This window comes from Rhinatrema bivittatum, chromosome 6, assembly GCF_901001135.1.
Source record: "Rhinatrema bivittatum chromosome 6, aRhiBiv1.1, whole genome shotgun sequence".
NCBI lineage: Eukaryota > Metazoa > Chordata > Amphibia > Gymnophiona > Rhinatrematidae > Rhinatrema > Rhinatrema bivittatum.
The window spans coordinates 319545251-319560526 of record NC_042620.1 but is presented as its reverse complement, the minus strand read 5'-3'; the positions used below and the strand labels follow the sequence as shown (position 1 = coordinate 319560526).

Here is a 15276-nt window from a genome sequence, read left to right as displayed (position 1 = left end):
AATAAAATGAGTTGCTGGAAATTTTTCTAACTCCTGATTTTGGGTAAATTATGGTTTATGGTTTATTTGGCTTTTTTAGACCGTCACATCAGTAAAAACCTTCACAACGGTGTACACTTCGTTAAAACAGAGAAATACAATAAAAGCAATAAAAGATAATAACAGCTTAAATTACAAAGTAAAATATAATTAAACTATAGCTGTTAAAATTATGCCCATATAAAAGCTGCCAACAGCCGGCATCTCAGAAATCACATAAAATGAATGTTATTGAACAAACATTACCTACAATTTTCAGTTACAATGCTGTCTACATTGGACATGACAAATGACTTGGTAATATATATGTTTCTTTAATTAAAAGAGATGACATCCACTTTAGGAGATGATGACAACAGCACACTCATAGTGAGCTGATAAAACATTCAGCGAAATGTATAGTGCTACACTCTGTGCGTGGAGGCCAAGCGTAACATGGCACCTATGCACCCAGCTGTCCACAACACAGCTCTCACCAGGCTTGTGGGGAGTGCCACTACTGCCACTGTAATGCAGTCCACAGCATTTCAGGTGCCCTCCCGGAATCCGGTGCAACTTCTGCTCTCATGGCCAGGACATGTCAGGGTTGTGCCCCTACTGATTGGCCTTGAGGAGTGTTGGCATGGCAGGGAGATGGTGGGCAGGGGGAATAGGCTAGCACTTTGGTCTCTTGCCCACCTGCCATTAACTTTGGGGGGGGGGGAGGGGCTATAAAGGTTTACGTTTTTATGCATTGTTTACTGCTTACTGTTTAGTTGTATTTATTGGTGCTATTCTATTAATGTTTTATTAACCCACAACACTTTGTAGGGCAAGGGTACTAGAAGCGTTCACAAGAGGCAGCTCTGAGCACTACTCAAGGACTTCTCAGGCACAGTCAGGGATCTAGCGGTCACTTGGACCTGCTTGGCTCTTCCTCCTTACCATGAGGGAAAAGGACTGAGGGAACGCTCAAGTGCCTAGCACCGAATCGCCACGTTAGGCCATTCAACAAATGTGCAGCCTTTTATTTTTCCATTCAATCAAATGTGGCTGGGTGTTTATTGACGTTGTACAGTATTAATTGTTTCCCGTAAAAGGGCTGGAATCAGGCGAAAAAGCCATAAATGAAGTACATGATTAACAAAATGACTCACTTACAGAATCATCCAAAGTAGCAGTTATTCCAAAATACTAGGACTAAGCAGGCAGGAGTTTTACTAAAATACTAAATGTTATACTTGGCTGCTGTTTTATTGCCGGATTGGATGACATGGTCGGCTTGTGAAGTGATGACCAAACGATGTTATCGCTTACCGGTAAATGCCCAAGAAGAGATGAAACACTGTCGGAAACATAAATAATAATTCCATCGGTAGTAAGTGCAATGAGAAAACCATCTAGTGCCTGTGAATAAAGCAGAGAGAGAGAGAGAGAGAGAAAAAGAATATGAAGTACCATGAACTTCAGAAATTACATAGAAACATAATAATTTTAAAACAGAGTCTTTCCAAAGGTAGCACCATCTGTCAATGCTAGAGAATATTAGGCAACATTCAGTGCACAGAAATAGTTGAATATAAGCACAGAACCTGGTGAGGTAGATATTCAGATGGCTTGGACAATTTTAAAGTCTGCGGGTATTTTTTGCCCCTTATGTTTGCACAGGTACTTTTTGCAGCTAAAAATACACGCATACATTCGAAATTGCAAAAATACGAGTATTTCCAAATTCCACCCCCATTAAAGCCTCCCCCTGTTGAGGTAAACTCACTCTCATATAAGAACATAAGAACATGCCATACTGGGTCAGACCAAGGGTCCATCAAGCCCAGCATCCTGTTTCCAACAGTGGCCAATCCAGGCCATAAGAACCTGGCAAGTTCCCAAAAACTAAGTCTATCCCATGCTACTGTTGCTAGTAATTTTGACTCACTTCTGATAAAAGAGAGAGAGAGGCGTTCCCTTATCTCCTGTGCCCTGGGGTGGGTCAGAAGGTTCCACTACCTGAACCCGCATTCCTTCTTGGCTGTCAGGGATGAAAGGACTGAGACCTACCAAAAGGTCGAGATCTCTGAAGGGTCGTTCCTCTATAGGAACAAAAAAGCCTGGATCCTCTAGTATGACCCCTCAGGTTAAGAGTGTGGCATCTGCTTCTTATCCTCTGGCAAAACCAGGGATTCACCCCACATCCTGGCCAATTTTTCCATTTCACTCCCAAATAAAATCAAGCCTTTAACGGGCAATTTCGTAAGGTTAGCCTTGGAGGTCCATATCAGCCGACCAGTTTCTCGGCCATAACTGACGTCTGGCAGCTACAATGGAAGTCACTCCTCTGGCTGAATAGTAGACCAAATCACAGTCCACATCTGCCAAAAAGGCAGCAGCTGGCTCCATAAGTTCCCTGAAGTTCATCCCAGATTTATTGACCTCCTGAGAGAGAATTAAACAAAATCAAGCCATCAGGCAACAACAAGAAGCGATCTGCAAGGTCATTGCCACTGCATTAGATGCTTGCTTAAGGATAGTCTCATTCCTTCTATCATGAGCATCCTTCAAGGCCTCACCTCCTTCCATAGGAATAGTGGTCCACTTGGAGATTGAACACATAATTGCATCTACCTTTGGAAAATGTAATTGCTCTCTTGCCACTGGATCCAAAGTGTACAGGCCTACCAAAACCCGACTCCCCTTTGAAATTAGCCTCTGGAGTACCCCACTCAGGATCAATTAATTATTGAATGATTTTCCATCATGGGGAGAAAACAAGAGGCGTTTGCAAAGAAACCAAAATGGGATATTTCTTTGGCTCAGTCAAGGCGTCTGAGCATTTTCAAGGGAATACCAGGGAATACCTGGGAAATCAGAACTGGCAGTTCATCTTTGTGAACGAACTGTAGCATAGTTCTATACTGTTCTAATCATGGAGGAATTTCACCATCCTCAAGGTGAAATTAAGATAGAACGGACTGGAGTGGGCAATATTCAGCAAGGCTTTTTACATGGGTAAAACATTGCTTTATTCACATAATTTGCCTTGAATACTGCCTTCTGTATAAATAAATTCAGCATTATCAAACATGTTTTCAAATATATGTGTGTACAATATTTAATGTTTATATGGTATTACTTTATAATCCACCTGAAATAAAAGTTGTTGCATATTTTCATCTGCTACATATAATTAACAAACAGTGCGCTTTTGCTAGAAATTTTCATCATCAATAAACGCATTGTGAAGCCTGGTCCCTGAAATTTCAACGAATAAAAGAAAACAATTAGTTGCTGTAAAGTGGAATTTTTATTTTATTGCATGCTTATTATTAAATTATTTGATTATTAATTTGTCTTTATTTCAATGCGTGCTTTGGTTACCTCTGCCAACCAGAGAGATTGAACTTGCTATCTCTTTCGTTAGGATAGATCCAATGCCCAAGGACATATGCTCAGGAAAATGAGTCAACAACTTGGGCTTTTAGGCTTAGACAAATAGAGGGAACCTGTGCTTCAACTTTTACAGAGGAGAAAGTCTGTTTGGAACCAGTGCAGCTGAAAATGTACAAAGCAATAAACCAGAGAAGAGGAGGCAAGAGAGCTTACAGGGGTGCTGGCAAAACCCTTGAAACGTTGTTCAATCAATGGATTTAACTCACTTTTTCATTTGTTAAGCTTCTAATTGTAAAGCATTAAGCACCACCTTCCTTTATTTTTTTCCCTTTGTCATTTCTTCTACGAGTTTATGCACTGTTCATAGCTTTTCTTTGTGTGTACTCACTTTGATTTTATGACAGACACCTTGGATAAAAAAACACCATGAGAATTTTGCTAAATAAATCCAGTCCATTCTATCTTAATTATCTCAGATCAGTTTTGGAACTAGAACCAAAATCTCAAGTGGTTACACATCACAGCAGGATCATTAGTTATAAACCTCCTGTCTGACTGGGTTGCATATCACAAAATGTATACTCTACTCTGTTTTGTTAATGAGCTGCTCTGGTGAGACAATACCACACATATAAAATTGATTGCTTCAAGGTTGGCCCTTAGATTTCATTTGAAAACAGCAGAGCACAATCTGCAGCAAATCAACATTTATCATTTAAAGGTCTACTTCTCCAGTTTAATCCTTAATATAATGCATTAAAATGTCCAGCTTTCTAGAGAATTCAGCAGATCTTTGTAAAGCAGTGCGGTTTCCTGAATTGCATGCAAAATAGCTGGAGCTTTTTAGCAAGCTGCACGGTAACTTTATAAAGCTATTTCTTACCTCTAACATCAACTGTGTGAACTCTTCATTGCTAAGGAATGAAGGCTTCCAGTCTTGTCTAATTTCACAAGCTTCAGACTGTGCTGTGATTTCTAAAGGAAACAATGCAAGAAAAGAAATGTCACAAATATTGCTACAGCTTAGTTTGGCTGAAGAGTTCTTGCTTTTGCTTATTTTAAAACACTAAAAAAAAGTTCTTAAGGAACATTTTTAATGCTTTTGAAGATGCCAAAACATGTCCTGAAGGTCAACAAATACATTGTAAGTGGTAACAGTTTTACTTTTGACTGGCTTTCAAGAGCTGCCCTCTTTTCATCAAGAATAACAGAGCTGATGTGTTTCCAATACCTTTCTGCTTCTGCAAAAAGTCGATTGTCCTCTGCAGTATTGTCGACTTATCCATCTTAAGGGGGTGTCCATGCCCCTGCAGCATGCTACAAAGCTCTTTAATGAGAACATTGAATTGGTCTCGTCTTTTCTTTTCAGATTTGTTGCGCGATGCCCTGTTGGTTAAAAAATAAGCAGGTGGGCAGGAATAAAGAAGATGTTAAAGATTGAGCAGAACATTCAAAGGCTTTGTGAGTCAGGAGGTTGCTCGGTCCACCAAGGCCTACTTTAATCAGCACCAAGTGATGCTAGTTCGGACTCTCCTGATGTTTATTGTTAACACATAATGCTTAAGGGTTTTTTCTTGCGGGAAGGCGAGGGGGGGGGGAGGGGTTGAAAAGGTTGCATTAAGTTTAATCCTCCTGCTTTTGCATTGGTCATTCGGTCCTCATGCTCCCAGTGTACAGGTTATCAACCTCAGCCAAGAAGAAACTGTCCTCAGCTTAGAGCTCAGACCCTGCACTTGGATCTGAGTCAAAAGAAGGCCAAGAACAATTTTAAAGCTGCATTTCAACATGACTGACCCAAAAGTCAGGAATTCTCCTACCTGGGAATGTTTGATTTCCAGCCACCCTGAGACTGTCATGGATTAGTAGGGCTGGAGGCAGTGTATGCACACAGACTTTCTCCTCTGTCATACACACACAGTTTAACACACTCACACATGCACTTTCACACTCTCTTTCATACACACACTCTCTCTCATTCTCCCACATACACTCACTCTCACTCTCCCACATACACACACACATACAAACAAACACTCTTTTTCACACACATACGCTCACTTATATGCACTTGTCCACTCTCTCCCTCTCGCATACACACTCCCTCACACCTGCTCACTCGTTCTCTCTGTCCTCCCACCCTGAATCCACCAGTAGCCTCTTTCTTTGGCCCTGTGCGGTCAAGGGGACTCTTCCTCTTTGTATTGGTTGTGTAGACCGAGGTTGTCCCTGCTCCTGCTTCTAGCCACACAGCCAACAGGACTCCTCCTCCTTTCTGCCACACACACACTGAAACTCCTTCTTCTCTATCCTCCCACACAGACCCAGGTGACTTCCTCTTCTGGGGTTCACACAGACCACTTCAATAGCAGAGTTACCAGGCTAGCACCAGGCATTTTCCGGTGTTTTCCCAGAGAGCCAGCAATCACTTTAGCATTCTGAAGTTCTCGGAGTCAAATCTGGAGAGTTCCCAGGTATGGCTATTCTCTTTGCAGAGGTATAGCATTATTTTACAGTGCCATACAATCTTAAGAGGACAACCAAGTTCACAAATAATTTGTTTTTAAATGTTTATGTTCTAGATAAATTCACACAGGTTCATATTAACATAAATGAACTTTTGAATAGGCTAAATGCCTGTTTAAAACAATTAATTACCCCATTTGTGTATTTCTTTTGACAGTGTGACTTCATCTCATGGGATGTTATGACAGTATGCAGCATATACATATTATCGCAAAGAGCATTTTATCAGGGCGTGATTGTTTTCAAAACAAAGCCAAATGATGTCACAACAGACAAAATGCCAAAATTATAGATGCACTTCATATTGATATTTTGGATCATGTGATGCTTGTGTCAACTTCCTGTAGGCAGCAACCCACCGTCAACAAGATGCTAACTGTTGTCCCATAGAATAACATCTATAAATAAATGAGAAGGTTGTTCCCGTGTTTACTATCCTCCTCCTCCTCGCCAGCAGGGGAAATGTGGCAATATTTTCATATGATAGGAGGCTGGTTTCATGTAGCAGTTGATTTTGTTTTTACTGATGGCTAACATTTTCAGAACGAACTGACATCTAGCCTTGCTGAAAGTTTTATATAAGTTTGATATAAAGTTTTACTTATACAATATTACTTCTGTATATTTAAAAGAAACATTGCCTTCTCCTGGTACAGGTGCACAAGGATCAGATAAGTGTAAAGCTGAAGAAAACCCAACATGTTTCTCACAAAACACCCAGGAGAAGGGTAAAAAGAATTCATGTTATCGCTTCTATGCTGTGTCTCTGCATTTTCTTCTTCCAAAGACCATTTCATAGAATCTTAGACTACGATGGCAGGTAAGGATCATAATGAGTGAAGGAATAACTTAGTAGGCTAAGAATCAGGGAAGCCAAGGTTCAAATCCAGCTTCACTCCTTATGACCTTGGACAAGTCAGTTAGTTTTCCCTCTGTTGCCAAACTTAGGGGCTCATTTACTATAGCTGCAGAGGAGAAAATATCATGGGGGGGGGGGGGGGGTTACCTGGCACTGCAGCTTAGTTAAACCCAGTCAAATGCCGCTGGGAAAAATATCACAGCTTAGCTGCCCCATAAATTCCACACAATTGTGGCCCTGAGCTGGGGGGCTGCCAATTTGCCACAATTACACCCCTACCCTAAGGGTGGCATTTATCCTGGAGGTCCCTCAAGACCCCCATCCCACCTCTCCCATGCTGCCCCTTCAGCCAACAACCCCAAAATAAACTTTGAATGCCATTTAAATTGTGGTGCAGACTCCAAACCCCTCCCTTTTATCAAAATTCCACCCCAGAACTTGCCCCTCTACTCTAGCCTACCCTCCCGACCCCACCAAACTTAGCAAATTTACCCTGTTGGTCTATTTGGGGCCTGGAGCACCCTCCTAGGTTCCAGACTCAGTGGTAGCCATTTTCCAAAATGGCAGTGGCTGCCCCTATCAAGTGATGGGGCAAAGACAATGGTCAGCCATTGCCATTTTGGAAAATGGCTGCCACTGGGTCCAGAGCCTAGAGGGTGCTCCAAGTCCCCACTAGACTACCAGAGAAAGTTTGGTAAGACCAAGTAGGTTGAAGGATGGAGGACGGCCTTTGGAGGTGTGGTTTTGTAAAAGGGAAGGCATTTTGGAGTTGGGATGGGGCCTGTACTACAATTTAATTCCCTCTGTTTATTTTGGGGACTGGCTGCTTCAAGCAGCGGCAGGGAGGGGGCTAGGGGGTCTTTGCTACATTTGTGGGGGTTTTCTTGGGGACAGATCAATCCCTTTTAACTCATGGTCTCCGGGGCATTGAGACATGCTTTGGCATTCGGTTGCTCCTGTGGAATGTTTGCTAGAGCTTTTGAGTTGTAGCTATTTTTGAATCAAGTAATGTGTCTTGTGATTTTTCAGTCAAGCCATGTCTGGTCACCGCATCTCAAAAAAGATATAGTTGCGATGGAGAAGGTATAGAGAAGGGCACCCAAAATGATAAAGGGGATGAACAGCTCCCCTATGAGGAAAGGCTGAAGAGGTTAGGGCTGTTCAGCTTGGAGAAGAGACGGCTGAGGGGGGATATGATAGAGGTCTTTAAGATCATGAGAGGTCTTGAATGAGTAGGTGTGAATCAGTTATTTACACTTTCGGATAATAGAAAGACTAGGGGGCATTCCATGAAGTTAGCAAGCAGCACATTTAAGACTAATTGGAGAAAATTCTACTTCACTCAACACACAATAAAGCTCTGGAATTTGTTGCCAGAGGATGTGGTTAGTGCAGTTAGTGTAGCTGGGTTCACAAAAGGTTTGGATAAGTTTTTGGAGGAGAAGTCAATTAACTGCTATCAATAAAGTTTACTTAGGGAATAGCCACTGCTATTAATTGCATCAGTAGCGTGGGATCTTCTTGCTGTTTGGGTAATTGCCAGGTTCTTGTGGCCTGGTTTGGCCTCTGTTGGAAACAGGATGCTGGGCTTGATGGACCCTTGGTCTGACCCAGCAGGGCAATTTCTTATGTTCTTATGTTTTATTTGATTTGCATGTTTTAAGCTAGCTAGCTGATCAGCATGCATTTGTATGCAAATCAGTCCATTAGTATACTCGCAACGTTTGGACAGAATAAAACACGGTATTTCAAATACCGCGTGTTATATCACTGCGTTAGGCCATTTACCACATGGTAAATACACCCCCTTAGATTGGGGACAAGGTAATACCTACTATACTAATAATATATATAATTATATATATATAATTATATATATAATTATATAATTATATAATTAAATAATAATATAATTCTTTATTTATTACCAGTTAAACTATTATTTTTATTTATTTTTCACTATGTTTAATTGTCATCCATTTATACTGTTCCATATGTTCTACGGTTCCATGTAAAGCTCCACTCTCTGTTGAGCAGTTCTTTGTTTTATGTAAACCGGAGTGATTTGTAGTCCCTACAAGAACTTCGGTATATAAAAATTAAAAATAAATAAATAAATAAATATACTTAAATGTAACTTGCCTTGAACTACTACTGATAAGATGTAAGCTGAATCCAAAAATAAAGGACAATTTAATCTGCCGAGTTTATTTCCGGTTATAATACTATTGATCTCATCTTTACATAGAAAACAAGGTCAACAAGTAAGTTCAGGTGATGTGATTTAATTAGATTAACTCAATACATTGGAGACCAGCTTTCCGGAGCTATACCCCCCTTCATCAGCTCAATACAATATCCCTTACTTCTTTACAACTAAGGATTCGCTGTGTTTATTGCATGAATTTGTTATTGCTTTTGACTCCACTACCAGCCTTTCTAAAGAAATATTTTCTCATGGTACTTCTGAGTCTATCCCCTTAGATCCTCATCCTGTGAGCTCCAGTTCCAAGACTTCCTTTGCACTTACAAATGTTTGCTTCTCATTCATTATTTATACCTTTGTAGTATTTGAAAGTTTATATTATATCGTCCCCACCTCTAAGGTATAGATATTTAGGTCCTGGGGGGGGGGGGGGGGGGTGTTGTAGTAATTTTAGTCCTTATGGGCACTTTGTACCAGGGGGCCTGCAAGCCCAGTTTATCAAATGGAAACTCCCCTCGGAGTGGCAAATCAGTGCTGTGGGGATTATTTACCCCATGTACTTTACAGTGTCAAAGGATGCTCAGAGATTTACAAATGGAATCCCTGCACTTGTCTTAGGGGGCCTGCCCTAGCCCCACCCCCGTGCCTGCTCTTTCCCTTACAGATAGAGAGGGGGCAACTTTCAGAAGCCTGTTTCTGTCGATAAACAACCATTTACCTGCAGAGAATCTTCAGAAAATTATCCCCTAAACCTCATTTCATAAGGATTTTGGTGCAAACTGTCATTTTTGGTAGCCGTTCTCTGGGCTGTTTATTTACTTATTTATTTAGTTTTTGTTTTTAATGTATTGCTCATGATTATCCCTGGCTAGGAAACATCCACAGCATCCATAATAACATAAAAATGAACTAATAAACATTGTTCCCTTAATAATGATTTTTAATAGTCTTTTTATTCCATTTCCCCCCCTGACAATCTATGCCACCACCACTTCCAGGAGGTGTAACCAAATGACACAGGGTGCCCTTGCCAGCTCAAGGGCTGCTGCTTACAAAGTGCACCCTCAGGACTGCTTGTTGGCTGGTAGGGCTCACCTCAGTAGCTATAGTACCTTCTCCCACCCTCCCCAGGTCTGAGCAGACTACTGTCAGGAAAAAATGTATCTTCACTAGTTTTGAACTGGGGTCCGCCCAGTTCAGGACCAGGGTGTTGCTTGTAGTGGCACAGGATGGCTCAAAGAGAGCTAACTCTGCTATAGAGGTAGCCTCCTATATGGCCCCACCCCTGAGGATCCGGATTGGTCCTAGAGGACTCAAAAGGAGTGCTGGTATTCCCAGCATTTAGACAGCATATCGGCCAAACCAGAGTGCGGGATCCTGGAGGAGACCTGTGAGTTCTTGCTTATGTGAAGTATTAACTATAACTATGGAACAATAATGTGAAATCTTGACTCAAACTGTGTTTTTGTATTGTCATTGGAAGGAATCACTGTGTAATGACTTGGACTGTTTGCTGGATTAGATGCAAGCCTTAATCTTTATGATGAAAAATTCTTTATGCTACCTGCAGTCCTGTATGACAGGGAGCCATTGGGCCTGACAACTACTTCCTCAGTGTACTTAGAAACTATTCTTTACGACTTCTATTCACGTGCTTGTATTTAGATAAATTCCTTTCAGTCTTACCTCTTTGCCCTGTCCTTCTCATCTTCATCCATCAGCTCGTTTATACAACACAGGGTTCTGGACAGAAAAATAAAACAACCTAATCAACTCTCTGCAGGATACACTGTTCGATTTTTCACTGATTTGATTTTTTGGTGAATCTCAGCAGGGAGAATTTCACATCCCTGGTTGATCTTCACATGGAGTTTGAACCTGATTGGTCAACTTTACAAAAAATAGTCATGCTCCAGACAGACTGATGTACCAGCTGACTATACCACCACCATATAAGCGCTGTTCAAACAATGTTGAAAAGCATTTCAATTAAGGTTCTGTTAATAAAGTAACTTTTTGGTCCAATGGCAAATAAAGGCAAGTATATTTAAGTTTTATTTGTCAGTTCCTACTTAAATTTTAAATTCATAAAGCACACTTTATACTATAAACCTGAAATTCTCACAATGTCTGCTTATCAAATCTAGTGAAAGTATGTCACATTCAAAGATCTGAAGGATTAGTGCTAGAAAGAAAATGTAAAATAACCATCATGTAAGCTAATATCAGGCCATACAAGTTCCTTCTAGTCTGGTGAACTCGAAACACACAATTTTGCTACTTCTGCAATAATTCTGTCCCCTGCAGTTTTCCAGCTAAATTATGTACTCTTAAAAACTGTTTCAATTTAGATGTTAGTAGTCCCTGCAAATAGAGGGCTCTGTTCACAATTAGTGGCCCATGATGCAAGCTAGATACTATAAACCAAAAGTGAGGATAGTTCTTTTGGTGAGAAAACCCTCTAGTGAAAGGTGAATAACATAGGTAGCCAAGACTGCTTGACCCATCCATCCACACTCATCACCCTCCTTACAATCTCATAGCAAACACAAGGATAAGCATTTTGGGTAAACAAAGCTGCAGGTTTACTGTGTCATAACTCTGACGCCTGGGTGCCCCCATGGCCGAATCTCGGTGTGGAGACCACCTACGACTCACCTGGGCCTCAGATACCTTCCAGTGGATCATCATCACAATTCGAGGCCCTCCCCACAATCCAGCAGGAAAGGCCCCCCCTTGAGGAACGCCTGCTAATGGCAATCCCCTGGCTGTCTCTCAAACCTGCAGACCCCAGCACACCAGCAACATCCTCCAGCCTCAGAATTTACAAGTTTGACTTCCCAATTATGCAAGGAATCCCACAAACCATCGGCTTGGGTCAAACCCTCCCCCCCCCCCCCATCCTCATCCCACCTAGATATAACAAAATAACAACATTAAATATATCATAAACAATGTACCATGAAAAAAAGAGGAGGGAGGGCAGGTTGCCTTGTGCCTGAGGCAAAGAGAAGGTGGCCTAATGGCTACCTCCCTTTATAGCAAACGATTCCATCTCCCTTCCCTCAACAACCCACGGGCTCTCCACCAATCAACAGCTTCCATCTGGCCCTGGCACCACCCAGTCCCCAAAACAACCCTCTCCCTCCTTCACCAATCCCCTTCCACCCTGTTCCGGGTTGTAAGAGAGGGGAACAGGTCAGGCTCGGCACTATACTTGTAACACTATATTTTTTACAAAAAAGAAATTGAAGAAATAAGATTTGGAAAAATATTTATAAACATAGGGCCCGATTTACTAAGACTTTACTCCTATTCTGCATCTATGGGAAAATAAGCTGAGTGAATCAGGCCCTTAGTTGATAATTTGTTTAAAAATCTCTCAACCCCTACTATGGCTGTGAAGTTCCTACAGGCTTTTACTGCCAAATTTCTGTCATATACTTTGTATAAATAAGACTTTAAAAAAAAAAAGAGGGATAAAGCTGATGAAATTGTCAGCGCTGAACAAACACTGTTTCATCACCTGTAGCTAAAGATTTTACATGGCCTTCTTGAACACTATTATTCAAGCAAAAACAGACAAAGATCTCAAAACGGTGTTCGTCAGCGTTCACTGCCTACGAAAACATTTTCACAAAAGACAAAGCATTTCTAGGAGCAATACAAAACTCTATTAAAGCCAATACAGAAAATCTATAGACCTGGGGGTGCCAAGTCATCTCTCTATTTTCCAGTGCTTTTTAATGTCTATGTTTATATTTCTAGAATTCTTCATGGAAATATTCAGCTTTTTCATTCAAGTAGATAAACCAATTACCCAACCAGAATTATCTGTTTGCTTAGCAAAACACGTTGGGTGGATTCTTCAATTAAAAAGTTTTTTTTGGGTTTTTTTTCTTACTAAAGCTGTGCGTTTCCATGAAACCTTTCATGCTATTTCACTTTTGGTTTGTAAATGCGGTGCCAGAATTTCAGCACCAACCCAGCATGCTTTTGAAACTTCCAGTTTGTTTTATTTTGACATGAATGTTTGGCTTACTTCGAGACATGCTTTGCTTCATAGTACTACATTACGTAGGAACAGTTAAAGGTGAACTTTAAAAAAACCCGGCGCGAGTCCGAAATGAGGGGATGCGTGAATGTGTTAGGCTGGTGCTCGCCGAGCGTATTTTAAAAGCCACCCGGATACGCGCCTGTCTCCCGCACATCTCAGAGCTTCTCAAAAAGGGGTGGGACTTACACATGGGCGGGGCATGGGCGGTTCGAGACCTTAACCGGAAATCTGTGCGTAAATACTTGCGCGATGAGGCACGCGCTAAGGCCCCCTGCCACGCCATGGATGGCGTGTAAGTAAAAAAACCCCAAAACAACAGGCTATTTCAGAGGGGGTAAAGGGTCTGGGGTAACTGGGGGGTGTACAGGCTATCTAACCAGGGGGGGTTTGGAGGACCTAGGTGGTAACTGGGCAAACTGGGGAGGAACTGGTAAAACAGGCAATGGCGTAGCTCACTTAAAATTGGGCACATCTGTGCACGCGCAAGGCTACTTTATAATATGCATGCATATATGTGCATATGTTATAAAACAGCCGCACACATGTGCCCATGCGCCAGTCTAAAATGTCCTGTCTTAATAAGCAGCAATTTGTGTTCTATATTAACTTTTCATCTGAACTCCATATGTGGCTCTTAAAGGTATAGTATGGCTATGCTTATATGGGTGTGACAGAATTTTTAAAAATCTACAAAACAAAACGAATACTTGAATAAGGTTCTTTGAGACTTAGCTGATTACTAAAATAGTTCACTGTGTAGCACAATGTTGTGTACCACTATGCTTGCCCTTTATACCTATGTAATTATACTCCTATTAGGTAATTTAATTATAGCTCACATTTTTTCAATAACTGTGTAACTAGGCCATAATCTACCATTAGGTTCAGATGTTTGGGGCCTGCTTGCCTTGTTATGCAAGTGCAATTTCCTGTAAACTGCTGGCAGATTCCCTGCTTGAGATACTTGTGGAATGATGCATCATTTTCTTTTGAATTCAATTGAGCATTTTTCTTTCTTGACGCAGCATTTTGAGAGAGGAACTTTTGTGGAACTCAGTAGTCTTTTTCTAGCCTCTTGATGCCTTCAACTAGAATGCAACTTATGGTGATTTAGAAACAGGGAAGGTCAGAGGGATAACATTTGTATACTCTGGAAGTACAAGAAAACGAAGCTGCCTAGTGGCAGCCCTGTTCTGTGGGGCTTCTTCACCCCATGTATTCTACAGGTCAGGGGGATCACATTTGCATACTCTAGGGTTACAAGAAGAAGTAGGGGACTCACAGGTCACAGTCATAGGCCTAACTCCATAAGGGGAGGAGAAAGGGGATGTATGACTGGTGATTCTCCTGTCTTCAGAGGCAACTCCCAGATGGTATAAAAATGCCAGCAGCCAGACAATTTTTAAACACCCATGGATCTGATGCTAGGCTAAAGGGCATCATATGATACTGTAGATCAGTGCTTCTCAACCCAGTCCTCGGGGCACACCTAGCCAGTCAGGTTTCAGGATACCCACAATGAATATGCATGAGCTAGATATGCATAATCATATCTAGCTCATGCATATGCATATCTAGCTTGTGCATAGTCATTGTGGATGTCCCGAAAACCTGACTGGTTAGGTGTGCCCCGAGCACTGGGTTGAGAAGCACTACTGTAGATAAGTCCATGTGATGAATTTGAGATACTTCTTGTGACTTGTATGCATTTTCATGTGAATGTAGGCTTCATTTAGATTCACGGAACATAGCCAGTTAGCTTTGTTTAGAAGAGGCAATAAGATACTGACAGTAAACAACGTAAACCTACTTTTCTCACAAGATATTTATTCAAAGCCCTAAAAAGGGCATATAAGATACTCTGACATATCAATAATTAGAATGATCATAGCAAGTTATTCATATATGGTAAGACATTCCTTTAGATAAAAAAAAATGGAAAGAACAGTCCACCCTCTGTAAATATCAATATAATCACATCACAGGTACAGAAGGTACCTTAGAATCCCATAGTCCTAGTGCTATTTGAAAGGTTTCCTATGTACTTGTCCCACACCACTCATGATTTTGTTGTTAGATGTCATCTATCCTCCAAGCTGAAGAGCCGTAACCTGTTAAGCCTTTCTTCAATAAAGGAGTCACTCCATCACCTTTATCATTCTTGCTTTATTCTTCATTCCATTCCGAATAATTCCTAGCAATCTATTTACTTTTTATGACCGCTGA

At 41.2% G+C, this 15276-nt stretch overlaps 1 protein-coding gene across 2 annotated transcripts in view; it reads right to left on the bottom strand.

Annotated features, from left to right (window-relative positions):
• Window positions 1-15276, bottom strand: part of LOC115094477 (neuronal PAS domain-containing protein 2-like) — a 192158-nt gene that overhangs the window by 94244 nt on the left and 82638 nt on the right. For both annotated transcript variants that reach the window (XM_029607573.1, XM_029607572.1), the window contains exons 2-5: window positions 10680-10736; window positions 4637-4791; window positions 4289-4380; window positions 1336-1425 (exon numbers count right to left, since the gene is read on the bottom strand). In XM_029607573.1, coding sequence (XP_029463433.1) covers window positions 1336-1425; window positions 4289-4380; window positions 4637-4791; window positions 10680-10711 — 369 coding nt within the window. In that variant the 5' untranslated portion in view covers window positions 10712-10736. The remainder of the gene's footprint in view (window positions 1-1335; window positions 1426-4288; window positions 4381-4636; window positions 4792-10679; window positions 10737-15276) is intronic.